The 17403-nt window shown below is 31.3% G+C and overlaps 1 protein-coding gene across 1 annotated transcript; it reads right to left on the bottom strand.

The window, feature by feature from the left end:
• Positions 1 to 14835: 14835 nt before the first annotated feature.
• Positions 14836 to 15750, bottom strand: LOC114174426 (uncharacterized). Its single transcript, XM_028059269.1, has 3 exons — positions 15505 to 15750; positions 15211 to 15399; positions 14836 to 15132 (listed from the first exon to the last, which is right to left on the bottom strand). The coding sequence occupies exons 1-3, from the start codon at positions 15748 to 15750 to the stop codon at positions 14836 to 14838; spliced, it is 732 nt and encodes a 243-aa protein (XP_027915070.1).
• Between the last annotated feature and the right edge of the window lie 1653 nt (positions 15751 to 17403).

Here is a 17403-nt window from a genome sequence, read left to right as displayed (position 1 = left end):
AATTGCAATACGAGAGAATGAACCTCTCACCACTTTCGAAATGGGGAGGAAAGGGAGGTTGACAATGGCGACACGACGACACAATTTGCATTATCGATGGGGAAGGTAAGGGAAGGGAGAAAAGTGGAGGAGTGGCAACGAAAGTTGTAGGGTGGTTCGTGTTTGGCAATGAGGAAGAGAGGAGAGTGGCTCTTGCAGTGGAGGAATGATGCAACAACGCAAATGGAAAAATTTTGGTGGGGATGCATAATTTGTGAAATTTTAACCTTAGCAAATGAATAAATCTCTATTATTTAAAAGATCGAAGCATATATCAATATAGACTTTGGTTATTTTAGAACATAAGTATATAGTTATGCAAAAAAATTTAAAAATACCACTACGTTTTGAAAGACTTTATTTTTCTTGAAACCGAAACATATTAGATGATTTCGAAAGTGTTTTTTGTACTAGTATATGTGAACTAGTATACCTATGTTATGTTACTTTTGAGTTCTTTGTTGTAGTCTATTCTTCTAGAAGAGTTTAGAGGATTTATTAACCTTGTTTTTAGATTCAATTGTTTCAACATTTATTACTAATGATTAGGACATGAGTTTAATTTACATAAAATAATTATTAATGAAGAGGTTTTTATATGTAGCATAAATTGTTCCAAATGAAACCGAGAAGATATATAAGAAAAAGGTCCAAACCACATTTTTTACTTCACCGTACTTATTTTATGAGTTTTTTGAGTTTGTCTACTGAATTAAATATATTTTAACATAACTAACTATAATTAAATTGTGTACAAAATTTAAAAATAAATTGTTTTTATCGACTTTTAATGGCTTTTATCGTTCACCTTCGTACACATTATTTTTTCATGTAAAAACTAATTTTATTTACATTTATGCAATATTAATTATTTTAGAATAAGTTTTCTCAAATTTACCCAAAACAAAAAATATTTTGTTATAATCTATTATGATAGTAATTGATTATAAATGTAATTCAGACTTGTAACACCTAGAATATAACATAAATATGTTTAGTCTTTGTGGGTAAAAATCCTATGATAACTTCTAGTCTCTTCTTATTCGTCACCTGCATATCTATCTATCCTATATTAAAACACAATCATAGCACAATCACAAATGTCAACATAAAACACAAAGACTAGTTAATGTTTAAATTATATACACAATACAATTTATATATCAATAAAATTCAACTTCATATCTATCAAAGTCATACTATACAAACCTAATCAAGTACATTAAAACACATTCCAACAGAACAAACACAGGAGAACAGCCTCTCTCTGAAATAGAAGTTGAACTTTTATCTCGCCATTATTATACGTTGAATGTTTTGGAAAAATAAAAGGACTACATTAAATTCAAAATAAACTGAGGAAAATTATTGAATAATTATTATAAATATGAGGATCCAAATTAGTATTAAACCGTGTGTATTTTCATTTGTTGTTATACCTACAACTCACCAAATAAAAAGATCTTAGTCGTACAAACATTTCTGTTGTAATAAATCATGAAAAGAATGTTCATTGTTTTATCCAATACAAGCAAAAAAGCTAGATCCAGCTTCATTGGCCTCTCTGGTATCGTTTGTTGTGATCATGCAATATTTTATGTTGAATATTTAATGCAAATAATTATAAAACCATCAAAAGAATGTTTTGTTTGATGCATGTTATCACGCATTGAATGTTAAATATAAGGTTGACCATTAAACCAAGGTTGTGATTTGCAACATTTTGTGTCTGCTGAAGTTGGGCAGTGATGGTTTACAACTCAGCTATCCTGTCAACTCCTACACTATATCATAAATGGCTAGACTCAGTCGTATAGAAGTAGGTAAATAATTGAAGAATTGAAATTAAGGATGTATTTTATAATTATATATTTGTAATATATGTCGGGACACTATTATTTCGGCATTATATCGGCGATATATCGTTATAAGAAAATTGATCATTAATTTTAATAAATAAAAATAATTAGTCATTATAAATAATTTAAATATTAATTTATAAAATAAAAATTAGTGGTAACTAAATTAATTTTAAAAAAATTATAATTGGTCTTTAATTGATAATTAAAATAATTTTTATTATAAATTAGTTTTTAAATTTATCACTAATATTAGTTACTTAGATTTTGATTACCAAAAGTCATAAAATTGGTTAATATTTGATAGTTTTCTTGTAGTATGTAATGTTTCTCCAATTTTTTTAAAATTATAATGAGGATTTATGATAATTAAAGTATAAGATTTTTAATTTTTTTAGTGTTCGTTACTAACTTTTATAAATATTAAAATATTAATTTAAATGTAATAATTAATAGAAAAATATGATAAAATGTATAAGCGAAAAATATTAAGATATTTTGTGTTTTTCCTTTAATAGTTTAATTTATTCTATTATTAATAATAAAAAATAAATTCATTGTTTTCATTCATCTTTTATATGTTCTTTTTTGTTTTTGGAAAAGAATAAATAAAAAAATGTATATTCATTAGAAAAAAGTAAATTAGTTTCTAAATTTGATTCATTAGTGACCAATTTAGATACAATTTTAGAGACAATTTTTTTAACTAAAATTTTGGTAGCTAATATTAGTGACCAATTTAAAGACCAATTTATTTGCTAGCTAAAACCTTGACATCTAATTTAGTGACCAGTTCATAATAGAAACTATTTTTGTTACCAATTTAGAGACCAATATCTTTCTTTGAAACTATTTTAGCTACCAATAATTTTTAGTTTATAAATTGGTATATAAATTGATCACTATAGTGACTAATTATTTTTTGTTACGAAAATTATTCAAAGATTTTCTTATAATGTATAGTGTGTTTTATTTATACATAATAATATTCATCTGGATATTTGTTTAGTCAACAAGAATGAACATATAAGAGTCGAAGCTTGGGACACGGATAAGTTGTTAATTTAAGTTGGATAGATTTGGGTATATTAAAGTTGTTAATTGAGAGTTCTTACCCTAGATTTAGTTTAATTAGCATTTTATACTAGTTTTGCGAATTTAACTTAATTAGACCTTTTTAGTACACTTTTAGTGTAAGTTTTAGAATTGATTTTATAGGAGTTTAATTTAGATGATAGACTCTTAGATAGGTCATTAATATTCTAGAAATGAATAGGTAGAGTTAATAGTAATACATATGTTGGAATAGGTAATGTAGAATAAAACTAGTGTCATTAGTTAGCTTAAGTAATTATTGATCTCTTGCCAAGCGTACCAATAATCAACTATAGTATAATTATTTTTAAGTAAGAGTGTCCATCCCATGAGGAACAGATTCAATTAAAATAGATAATTATCTTAATCAACATATATACAGAAAAATTCATTTGATTCATCATTGATTGTTATACTAAGTTTGCATAAAAATAATACAGTAAAAGCAAAAAGTTTAGAAAAAGTTCAGTAAGAGAAATTGGGATTGAATTTCATTTATCTCACTTGTCTATAATCTAGATAAATATAAATATACAACATCTAAATTTACCAATATTGATGTAACACCCAAAAATCATTTATACTAATTTCTCACGTATAAAATTCATAAGATTAGTCCCTTGAATTCCTCACATATTCAACAGATTAATCCAACATTATGTTTAAGTGTTATAAGTAATTGATATCTTGAAATCTATCCCTAGCATCACAGTACATCAAGTATCATTGTTCACATCATATTTTCAAAAATACTTTCCAGTCAGATCTAAAAATCACAATCAAGAATTTATTTATCAAATAGAATCAAGCATTAAGAACAAAACAATAATACCAATATTGAGTAGAAACAGAAATGCTATATATAAATATGACCAGATTACATCCAAGTTTGAATCGATTACATTCAATCCCAAGACAGAAGATTAGCCACGCATGGTAGCCATTAAAATCCTAAGAGATAAGAAGAAAACCCCATAAAGTATGGATCATGTGCTATTCGTCCTTCTCTAGAGCTTGATTCCAGTTTCGATCCAACCTTGTTTTCCTTCTGAACTCAGGGAATATATATATATATTGCACGAGCTCGCGCTTAAGCTAGCTGAGTCTTGCTTGGACGAGAATGTATTTCATGCTAAAGAAAGGTACTCTCGCTTAAGCGAAAATATTCTCACTTAAGCGAGAATGATGCCAAGCTTTATTGTCATGTGCTAGAACTCTCGCTTGGGCGAGAGTGCTTCTCACTTAGGCGAGAATGGTGCAAGTGTCTCGCTTGGGCGAGTTTACTTTGGCTTGAGCGAGATTGCTCTGACTTGAGCGAACTATGGCAACATTTCTTCCCTTTTTTGGTCTGTTTCTTGATTTCTCCTTTACTCTTTTTAAGTTATTTTCTCATCTACTTTAATTTACATGAAAAATACACAAAATAGGGACCAAATGATTTCTTTTAAGTAGAAACTTGGAAACATGTGATTAAATCTCATTTTCCTACATCAGGGAAAATTAAATATCATATAAACACAAATTACAAACAGAAGTGCCAAAATTTCGTATGAAAATTTCATATTTATGCCTTTTGTGTTTGAAATGTTTTCATATGAAGAGAAAGAGGTTCTAAAGAGCACAAATAATTTTTTGTAAAATCTCCCAATTAGCTCAAATCAAAAGGATGCAATGCATAATCTACATATATGATAAAAGCTTATTACAAAGGATCCGAACAGAGTATGTTTAAAGAAATAATAATAATCCTCAATAGCGTATATAAAGGATTCAAGTTGAGATTGAAGAACACAAGAGAGATTTACAATTTTCTAGAATCCTTGAGTTAGTTAAATGTTCTTTGTGAGTGAGCTAAACCTTTATGTATTTCTTCACTATTTGAAGTAAACACTGTGAGCTTAAAATCATCTCTGTGATAGTTTTTTGTTACATGTTTTGAGATCCTAGTCTCAGGGAAGATTAAGATGAGATATCTAAGAGGGGTTTGTGCACTCATAATAATTATAAGTGGTCTATGTACTCATTGTAATAATTCAATTGATTAGTGGAACCCTTAAAAAGTTTGTCCAAAGGGAGAATTGGACATGAATCATGAGTTTGGTAAACCAATTTTAATTACTCTTTGTTGTTTGCTTGTTCTCTAGAGGGTCTAATCTAGTTGTCCTGAAAAAAGTTTATGACTATATTCACTATTAGGAATCCAAGTGTGAGTCTAAGTCCCACATTGGGTAGAAATGAGAAAGTAAAGCACCATATAAGGATAAAGACCAATAAACCCATTGCCTTAAGGTTTTGGGTTGAGAGTGGTGTTAATGCCTTATGTGGTTGGGCTCAAGTCTCATCAGTGTTGTGTCTCACCAATGAAACCCCCTTCTATAAACCTAACATTCACCTCCTTCTAAATTAACATAATTTAACATATATTAAGTATGTTTGTACCTCACTTGTTTTATTCCCCATACTCTACATGAACTCTTTGGTCAACAAATCCATGAATATTTACTATGTACAACTATGTAAATACTTTGAACATTGAAAAAAGAATGTTAGAATAAACAATTGAATATATTATCTTTTTTAAGATTAATGAAAGTATACTTACAATTACTATATTTGCAGTATTGATGCACATAATAAATGAATACCAATAATAATTATAACATCTTGAAAAAAAAATTACATGTATACTAGATGGTACAAACAATATGTGCTAACATATATTTACAAATATTGGCACTAGTGGAAAAAGTGGAATCAATGACAATTTATTATGCATGAGTTGTCCACTTGTCATAAAAAGTTGACTTGTGGCATTTTCGTAATAAAAGTAACAGTTATTATGATTGGTAAAAGGGGACCTGTCATAATAAGTGAAAAGGGAAAATTTATTATGATAGGTGTAGTGGACCTATCATAGTAAGTGGAGTGCGGTGGCCAAAATGAAATTATGTTGAAAACGTATTATGACAGGTTTAGGAAGACCTATCACAATAAGATGTTACCATGATTGTTAGTTCAACACCTATCATTGTATGTCTAAATCCTTGATTTTACCACTGTCCCATTTCAAAAGCAGTCCACGCAAAATCCTCTCAAGTTTCTCATCTTTCATTCCTCACGAAGTCATCGTCCTCATTCTCTTTCTTGTATTTCACACGCCTTTGTCTCCCAAACCAATGTCATTGTCAAAACTTTGAGGCTTTGCCTTATCGGTTGTCGAGGCTGCTCTACTAAACTTAGCCTCATGTCGTCATCTCTGGTCAGACCATGGGAGCTCACCTCGTCATCTCCAGCGAGACCATTACTGACTAGGATTGAAACCCTCATTGTTGAGCCAATGATTTTGCTATCGTTTGGGCAATCAAGTTTTCTCTATTTCCTCCACTTAGTTGCTTGAGCTTTTTTTTTTTAGATTAGTTGCTTGAGCTTATTTTGTTTGGATGATTGATTCAGTTTTCTTTGGGTTTAAATCAATTTGAATTCAACACAAATTTCTTATATCAACTTGTCACTAAACACCATGTTTATGTGTTGTTCTCTAGCTTAAGGCTATGTGTGTTTTCTTAAAGCAAATTCAATGCTCAAATTGTAGGGTTTATGTAATGTTTTTGGACCAATCGTAGTAGTGTTAGAAATTGAGATTGGAGGAAGCATTGGATATGTTCGACTAAACTAAGTTTGGTGTTTATTTGTTCCTAAAGTTTGGTATTGTGTTTAATTGCTTAGAAAAGAGTGGTCTAATTAAGTATGTCAAGTTAATTAAATGAGAATTTAGTTTTCTAATTTAAGTATGACTACTAAACGAAAATAAAGTGAAAAATAAATATGAGAAGATCAAAACCCATATTTTAGGTGGTTAAGTAGGCGTTGAACAATATCATTCATATTAGACCTTTCGCCTTTCTTCTCTCTCAAACGTTGAAGTGAAATCTCAAAGAAGAGTTTCTAGATACATTATTATTAAGACCATGAAATCCCAATAATTACTTAATAGTTTACCATGATTCAAAACTTAGTGAAATAAACCACTTTCAAGTGAAAATATTCTCGCTTTGATTTTCTAAATTTTCCTAAATTTGCTTGCCTATAAATAAACACTTCCAAAATTAAAACCCTTAAGTTTATTAAGAGCTTATTTATACATTGTGTTATGAAACATAATGTTAATATAGATTGGAGTTGGATAAATTATAAACACACAATTAATGAATATGAGAGCAGAGTGCAACAATTTATTGAATTTGCTACGAGGAATGTTCCAAATAATAAAGGAAGATTCTATTGTCCATGTGTTAATTGTTTGAATGAGTGAAGACTACCCTTTGAAGTAATACGAGATCATGTTTTATGTGATGGATTCCTATAGAGGTACACAAAGTGGACATGGAATGGTGAATTAGTAGAAGTGCCAATAAGACATGTGTCTCAAACTGAAGCAGAAAAAGTGGATTTAGTTATTGAAGATCAGTTGGAGGAAATGATTGGTGATGTTCAAGATGATGTCTTCCAACATTCACATATGTATGATACTTTGTGTAATGATGCAGAAATTCCTTTGTATCCGGGGTGCACTAAGTTCACTCGATTGTTGAGAATAATAATGTGAAGGCAATTAATGGGTGGAGTGATAAAAGTTTCACATAATTGCTTGAGTTGTTGAGTGACATGCTTGGTGAAAGTAACACGATGCCAACATGTAATTATGATGCAAAGAAGATATTGTGACTGGTAGGTATGGAGTACAAACAAATTCATGCATGTTCAAACGATTGTGTGTTGTATAGAAAGGAATTTCAAAAGTTACATGAATGTCCACATCGTGGATTATCAAAATACAAGGAAAATATGGTGACTTCGAATATGATGTTAGGAAGGGTGTTCCAGCAAAGGTGTTATGGTATCTTCCTATGATTCCAAGGTTTAAAAGATTATTTGCTAATGTAAAAGATGTAAAACTCATTAGATTGCATGCAGATGAACGTAAAAAAGATGGTCATTTAAGGCATCCAATTGATTGTAGTCAATGACAAAAAAAAGATTAGATGTTCCTAAATTTTGGTAATGATCTAATAAACATTAGGCTTAGACTTGCTATAGATGGAATGAACTTGTATGGTAACTTGAGTAGTAAACATAGTTCATGGCCTATCATGTAAATGATCTAGAACTTACCTTTATGGTTGTGCATGAAACATAAATATATGATGTTATCTTTAATGGTTTCTCGTCCACGACAACCAGAAAATGACATTAATGTTTATTTAAGCCCACTAGTTGAAGATTTGAAAATGTTGTGGGAGGAAGGCATTGATGTGTTTGATAGATATACAGGCTTCACTTTTAAGTTGCATGCTATGTTATTTTGTACAATCAATGAGTTTCTGGCATATGGTAGTTTGAATGCGTATAACACAAAGGATCACAAAGCATGCCTTATATGTAAAGAAAACACATGTCACCATTAACTAAAGCATGGAAAGAAAATTTTGTACATTGGACATCGAAGATTTCTTAGTGCAAACCATCCTTTTCTTAAATTAAAGAAAACATTTAATGGTGGTGAAGAAAATGAAATGGCTCTGACACCTTTAAGTAGATTACAAGTATATGAATGTGTGAAGGACATCCAAGTTGTGCCCGACAAGACACAAAAGCAAGCACAACAAGAAACATATGGAATAAGATCCATCTTCTTTGATCTCCCATATTGGAGGGTGTTTGATGTGAGACATTGTATAGATGTCATGTGTGTAAAGAAAAAGGTGTGTGATATTATTATTGGAACACTCCTCAATATTCAAAGTAAAACAAAAGACGATATGAAGTCTCATTTGGACTTGGTTGAAATGGGAATAAGAGAACAATTAGCTCTGCAATCTTAAGGCAAAAGAACTACTTGCCTCTGACATGTCACACATTGTCTAAACAAGAAAATAAAACTTTGTATGAGTTTTCATAGGGTGTGAAAGTTTGTCAAGGTTATAGGTTTATTTATATACAAGTTCATGTTTTAAAGTTTGTTGGACAACTTAAATGTATATAATTAGTTTGGTGATATGAAATGTAGTTGTAGGTGAATTGAATGGAGAGGAAAATGGTAAAACAAAAAAGAAATCATTAAAAAAAATCAAACTTACTATGATGGATTTTGCATTACTTGTCATAGTAACTTTAAACGTAATATGACTGACCCAGTTATAGCTCTCATAAAGGTCCACTTACTATAACAAGTCTCCAAATACATGTTATAGTAAGATGGACTTACTATGATAGGTTTTCAAAAATGTGTCATAATAAGTCCATTTATTGTGCCAACATTGTCAACTTTTGTCATAGTAAGTTGGACTTACTATAACTGTTACTTGAATACCTAAGTAAGTCAGATTTACTATGACAAGTTTTTGCAGCATCGTAGAAAGAACGCATTTTCTATGACTCCCACAACTATGACTCTAGAATATATGTCATAGTAAGCTCGTTCTACTTGTCATAAAATGTCATGTGCACAATAATGTGGTATATACAACTCCTAGACATCTAATCCTTAAAATGAATATTAACATATATGAATGAGCTTATTTAAATTAAAACATCCACCACACGATATATAACACATAAATACTTTTATATCATCACGTAAAATAGGCATATAATTCATTTCTTATAAGATATATAAAATATACATATGTATCAACAAGATAATGAATGCATATAACAATCCATTCAACTAATTACGTTGATGTATTATCAACAAAATAAAGGAATTCCTCAATACACCCTTAATGAACATTCTCAATAGAAATATTGCCACAAGATATCAAAATCCTGAACAGTCACATCCCTAATGTAGAGTGTAATTGACAGACACATGATAGGAAGACTTACATTTATAGCAAACATTTTCTAATATAGACTAGCATCAAACTCAGCCTAGGGTAGTTCATACACCTACTTATCCAAGCTTGAGGTATGATCCACCTTCAACTTCTTGCACTTAATATCTTAATTTATGTGCATATAAAATATCTTTTTTACTTCAACTAATATATTTAACACCACCATCTAAGACATGAACTAATATGTTTAATACCATCACGAATTAGAAAATATGCAAAAAGAATGACAACTACATATAACTAGATATTATAAATACTTATATAAGTAGAAATAAGATGCAACAAATTAAAGAATGGAATAATAATACTAAATTCTTTTGCACAATATTAAAGGAAATAGGTATACAACTATATTTAAGTGTTACAAACCAAAGTGAATGGGTGAATCATCAAATGCGAGAAAAGAAAAAAGTTCTTGATAAATTCTTATATGAACCTTATAAGATTGAGAGGTGTTACAACCAAAATTACGATATCCTCTTCAGATGATGAGTCTTGTACAATGTTAACACATTTTCTACATGTAACTAACTTTTGAACCTAAAATCTAGGTTTCATATACCATGTTTTATTTTTATGATTTTTTCGTAATTTTTCAAAATACAATATCATGGCAATTCAAGACACTATTTTCTTTTATTATTTTTCGATTTTTCTAAATGTTTATTTTTTTCCCCAAAAATAAGAAGAAAAGATCATATAGAATAAACAAAAATATATTTTAAAGATTTTGGGTTTGACAAATATTAACTTACATATTTTTATTCAAAAAAAAAATCAGAGTTTACCGAGTTCTAAAAAACTATTTGAGAAATTTCTTTTGTTTCTATGGATGAACCCGATAAAGATTGACTTTATTCATATATATTTTCATTTATAAGGAATAATCAAATATCATATAGTTCTTAAAAAAGTTATTTGAATGTTAATTTGATATTTTTTTTAATTTTTTAATTTTTTTAAACTTTTTTTTAATTATTTGAAAAAGAATGTACGGCTATGTAAGGAGTCGTACATACACTAGAAAGAAAGGAGACAACTATTTTTCATTTCTTATTTTTTTTATTTTATTATTTTATAGAAAAATGGTGCATGTCTGAAAAAAGGGGGTGTGAAAAATAAGTGGGGTTGAGGTATAAAATGTTAAAACACGGATTATAGAAAGTAAAATAAAGGTCCAAAACTTAAAAAAAAAAAGTAGGTGGATGAATAAAATGTGAGGTGTAATTAGAAAAAAAAAGGATAAAATGAGGGGTGTATGAGTAATGCGCATGTTGCAAAGAGATATAGTACAATCCAATTCAAAATGAAATAAAAGGAGGTGAAGTGTGTAGTGAAAATGTGGGTACAGAAAATAAAAAGTGCGGGTGCAGAAAATAAAAAAGCACGTCCTTCCAAACCAAGGCTTATTAAAAGAGAGGTCGGTATAGGCGCCTTCTCCTTGCACCTCCAAGGCTTCTTCAGTACCCCCAAATTTATCATTATGTCTTTAATTAATTTGTAGGTGAAAGTGGGTGAAAACAGTAGAAGAGCAGTAAATGAAATTTACTGCATCAACTTGTCTCTGCACCCCCAAATTATTTCATACCTTCTTCTGTCTGTTTCTTCCCGTTTCTTCTCTGTTTCTTCTCCATTCTCACTGTGGTCCAGTGCCTTCATTTTAATTTTCTCTGCTTCATTCTCTTGTGGTGGTCCCTGGTCCGAGGTTTGTGTGTTCACTTTCATTAATTTTATTTTTGAAAGCTCTCTTCTTTATTCTCTCATTGTCACTGTCCTCCATTCTCTTCTATGCTTGAAGGTGTTCCTTGTCAGAGGTTGAGTTTCATTCATTTTTTTTTCTCGAAAGCTCTCCTCTTATCTTCTCTGCAGGTTAGCCTCTTCGAATTTGATTTGAATGGTTGGAATGTTAATATTATTTTTGCATTTTTTTCCTTTTTATTCTGTGAAACGGATTTTGGAATTTTTTTCATACTTTTCTAAAACGGATCACGTATTCCGTTTGTGGGAAAAAAATTTAAAATTTGTGAAACGAAATTCGTAATCCATTTCAAAAAAGTATGAAACGGATTACGAAATCCGTTTCATAAAATTCCATGGCTTTGTTTTATGAAATGAATTTTGGAATCCGTTTCATACTTTTCTGAAACGGATTACGAATCTCGTTTCACAAATTTTAATTTTTTTTTTCAGAAACAGAAAACGTGATCTGTTTCAGAAAAGTATGAAACAGATTCCAAAATTCGTTTCATAAAGTTTCATGTTTTTTTTTCAAACGGATTTTGGGATTCGTTTCATACTTTTCTGAAAAGGATCACGTATTCCGTTTCTGGAACTTTTAAATGCAGCTTTTGAAATTTTTAAATGAAGGGTTCTTGACGTTTTATTAACCCTAATCTTTTGTTTTCGTTATGAAATAGAATAATGTTGTTTATGTGTTTATGTGCGTGTTGATTGTGGATTTAGTGTGTTGGTATTGAATGTGGATTTAGTGTGTTGGTGAGTGAGTGCAATGGTGTGGGTGAGTTTGTGAGTGAGTGTATATTGTGTGCTTGAGTGAGGTGAATTTTTGAATGTGAATCATGCAATCAGTTTTGAATATCACCACCATGCAATTAGTTTTCAATGTGATTTTTTGAATGTGAATTGACCGAAACAGTTTTGAAATTGATTAAACGTTAACAAAAATTTTGTCTCACTTTGTGTTTGTCTGAGAACTTTGGATTTGTACGAGAACTTTACTTTGCATATGTAATGTGTGTTGTGTAATAGATGAGACACTCGATTAAGGTGCCGTGTTGCATTCTTTTCTCTGATACTTGTTGCATTGTTTTTTAATATTCTTATCAGTTATTATGTGGTTGCCCTAGATGGGGTTGTTTGACGTATTAAAATATTTTATTTTTTTATTATAGTTCATTATGGAAGATCATCATTTTAGTTATTTGAGTTTATTGGATTCTCAAGTGGATTCTCAACTAAATTGTAGTCTCATGTTAGACTTTTCTGATTTTGTTCATGATATCTGCGAACAAGATTATACATCTCATTTTACAACCGATGATATCTTCCCAACACGTGAAGATTTAATTAAGTGGGTTAGAGAGGTTGCTTATAATCTTGGATTTGTTGTTATTATTCTAAGATCAGATAAATATAATGGACAACTAGGAAGAAAGACCTATGTATTATTAGGTTGTGAAAGAGGTGGAAAATATAGAAAATACAAATGTGATGTAGAACTGAGTTTATCTGGGACAAGAAAATGTGATTGTCCCTTTAGATTGAGAGGGAGACCCATTTCTCAAGGGGAGGGATGGGTGTTGAACGTAAAATGTGGTTACCATAATCACGATGTCTCATCTACTCTAGTTGGTCACCCCTATGCGAGTAGGTTGAAGTCCACTGAACAGTCGTTGTTTGTTGATATAACTAAAAGTCAAGTAAAACCTGCAAATATACTTCTCACTCTCAAAGAAAAATATGAGTGTAATGTTACAACTCTGAAGCAAGTGTATAATGCAAGATATAGGTACAAACGTTCAGTAAAAGGTTCAAGGACTGAGTTACAACAGTTAATGTTGATGTTGGAACGTGATCACTACATCCATTTTAGTAGATGTCTTGATGAATCTGATGTGGTTAGCGATATGTTCTGGACCCATCCTGATGTTGTGAAGTTATTAAATTCATTCAATATTGTGTTCTTAATGGATAGTACTTACAAAACCAACAAATATCGGTTGTCATTGCTTGAGATTGTTGGTGTGACCTCAACAGGATTAACTTTCTCATGCATGCGATCCCAAGCAATTGTGCCCTTAGTAACGTCTCTACAGTCTATCATCCGCTGAAGACTGCTAACAATGCGTTTCACGACACCCTGCGATAATACCAAATTAATGTCAAATATTTAAGTTACTAATAATATGAACAAATAAATTTGTAACATACCAATAAACCACTAGAAGATGATGACGGTGACGTCCTCTGAACTGTCACAAGGCTAGGTCGGTCGGCCTCAGCTCCACGTAAAATGTATGGATGGGAGACTCTCCTAAACCACTGCAAATATCCATCTGAACATGAAAAAGGAGCTGGTGCGGGGAGCACTTGAACTACAACATACTGCTCGTGGTTTTTCCACCGATCATCAATAGTCCCAAAGTCCACCATGGGAAGCGAACTCGGCGATCGTGGAATAGGCTGTAAGAAGCCAAATTGTCGCAACACACGCTCTGACAGATGACGGTGTACGAGGGTACCAAGCCTCAGGAAGCTAGAAAACATGCCATGTGTTAGAAGTGGTCGACCAGCTCTATGTGCTACATATGGGTTCCAAATCATCCATCATATGTCAAGGCATCCAACTGGAGTCTAACATCAGTTATAGCAGAAATAGCGCGTCTAGTGACATAACGTATGGCACGGGGTTCGGTCTCCACATATGTATCCCGTAATTGCTTCCTTCCCAATGCAGGGAAGTGCTCGTATATCCAAGTCTGTATCAAATAACATTTCATTTAACTATTGTGATATAAAATAAAAAACAAGTAAAATATTGAATAAAATGTAATATAAATGGGTACTTGTAGAATAGGTAGATATCCAGCTAATTGCTTTGTATTTGCAAAGCTAGCATCTCCTAGCTGCTCATATAAGTAGACAAGAGCAGCAACTCCCCAAGCATATCTACGACATGTCGGGAGATCTCTAAATAGCTCGAGATAATGTGTACGAACATAGGTGGCGCTTTTATTAGCAAATATCGTGCACCCTACAAGGTGCAAAAGATATGCACGTGCAACAAACTCCCATAGCTCGTTATCACAACAACTATCATACAACTCTCTCAACCAGTTAAGTCTGACCTGTGCACCCCGACTTTGATTCAGCTCCTCATAAGCCATGGCCCGATCAACACCAAGAAGTGTCATCAAAATCTTAACTTAATCTTCATATTCAAGATTTTCAGTGGAGCAAAAATGTCCAGTGATGGGAAGATGGAGGAACGACCAGACGTCATCTAAAGTGATGGTCATCTCCCCAATGGGTAGATGAAAAGTATTAGTCTCGGGATGCCATCTCTCCACGAAACCCAATACTAACCCAAGATCGGTATATTCATATAAAATATCGCACAGAGGCGATAATTCAGAAGCTGCCACAAAGGGGAGAATAGAAGGGTGAGGACGTCCTAATTTCTTCACTTTTTTAATATGGGAGACTATTTTCACAACTCGATCCTAACATAAAAGAAACAAAAAAGAATAAAAATACATAACAACAATAAAATTAAACATTTATAAAAACTTCTTACTTACCTGACCATCCCATATCATGCGTGCAACATGATTCTGGTACCGAGTCAATAAAGTTGTATCAGACGGACCACCTGGAAATCCTGCACCATCGTTATCAATCCCCTGCTCGTCGTCTTGAGGAACATCAGAAACCTCATGCTCAACAACATCATCCTGAACAACATGGGAGACTATTTTCACAACTCGATCCTAACATAAAAGAAACAAAAAAGAATAAAAATACATAACAACAATAAAATTAAACATTTATAAAAACTTCTTACTTACCTAACCATCCCATATCATGCGTGCAACATGATTCTGGTACCGAGTCAATAAAGTTGTATCAGACGGACCACCTGGAAATCCTGCACCATCGTTATCAATCCCCTGCTCCTCGTCTTGAGGAACATCAGAAACCTCATGCTCAACAACATTAGCCTCGTGCTGACCCCTTCTACGAGCTGAAGCTGTCGGTCTCTTTCGTGCAACACCCTGTGTGGAACTCTCAGGTGCATCATGTGAACCACGTCTAGATAAATTTCCTCGTGTCCTAGCCATATCTATAATTCAAAGTTTGAAACATTACAATCCAATATAAATTTCCTCATGTCCTAGCCATTTCGTTTTTGTTTTTTATCTAATTTAAAGTTTAATTATCATTTAGTTTAATTTATTTTTATAATTACATTTATTTTTCAAAAAGTTATTTAAAAATTTCATAGCTAGAGAGAAATAGTTGAATTTAATAAAAATTAAATAAAAAATATCTTTTATTTTGAATCCTAATATTTTTATTAAAAGTGAGATACATTAATTAAGACAGAATATTTGAATGGAAGATAATTTTTAGATTTTTTAAAGACTAGAAGACGTTCAACTTACTTCACTTTAACATATTCAAAACAAATTGTATGACCAATGTAAATAACAAATCTTGTAGTTTCTTTGCACACTTAAAATTAATCATATTTCTTCATGAGTCATATCAATAACGTCTACAAACAAATAATTTTTTTTTTCATAAAAGTTTTTGTAAATATATAAGCCGATTAATCGTCTGGGTATAAATTTTAAATCAATAATACCTAGTTGAATATGATCTCAAATTAGTTAATTTTAATGTGCTTAACTCTATAATACAATATCAGATTTATAGAAAGACTAATTACAATATTATTATAACATAGAGCAGGAATATTACTCTAGTAGAAGTTATACTATACTATTTGATTCTTAATCCATAACATTTGTGAAGAACAACTTGCAGCTGATTAAGAGTGCATTTAAAAAATTAAATACTAATTATTTTTTGGTTAAAAATTCTCCAACAACTATTTGAAACCAATCCATTAATATAAACAGTATCTAACCACATCAAAATTGAGTGAAGAAATAAGTCCAAACTTATTTAACGTAATCTGTTACATATAAATGCAAAATCTGTTCAAGAAATAACAACAAAAATTTACAAAACGGATTTCAAATTCGGTTTCTGAAAGTGTAGAAACGGATTACGTAATCAGTTTCATATAAAAAAAGCAATAAATACAGAACGACTTTCAGAATCCGTTTATAAAAAACACGAAACGGATTCTGTAATCTGTTTCACATAACTAATGCAAGAAACGACTTTTGTAATCCGTTTCCAAAAAACATGAAACAGCTTCTGTAATCCGTTTCATAACACACACAAATTTTAGGAGCCCCTTTTGGCACAGATGGAATGATTTTATATATATATATATATATATATATATATATATATATATATATATATATATATATATATATATACATAAATCACCGTAACCACGAAAAAACATTACAAATTTGAGAAAACTTAACTGGAAGAAGACGTGTGTGGATTAACTACAGGGAAAGGTGGCTCTCAGTGTCGTCACGGACTCCTCTTGGGTTGGTGCTTGCTGCTGCTCGATGATCTTCTCCACAAATGAAGGCAAAGAAGGAGGCAAAGAAAGAGGGAGGAGGAAGCGGAAAAAAGAGAACCTTTTAAATGTGTTTTTTAGGTCAAAGAATCAAAGAATCTTTGGGGGTGCAGAGGCGTGCCCAGATTCGTTGGCTGGTGCAGGGGTGTAGTGCAGGTAATAATTTTTTTACTGCTTTTTGTTAAGACATCTCAAGTTTGTCCTTTCTGTTAAGTCTGGGTTGACACCATTAGAGGAAGTGCCACGTGTTAGTTCATCAATTTTT

The sequence above is a fragment of the Vigna unguiculata genome, chromosome 2 (assembly GCF_037176805.1).
Source record: "Vigna unguiculata cultivar grain cowpea cultivar isolate G323 ecotype 2 chromosome 2, ASM3717680v1, whole genome shotgun sequence".
NCBI classification, from domain to species: Eukaryota; Viridiplantae; Streptophyta; class Magnoliopsida; order Fabales; family Fabaceae; genus Vigna; species Vigna unguiculata.
This window is presented reverse-complemented; position numbering and strand designations above follow the sequence as displayed.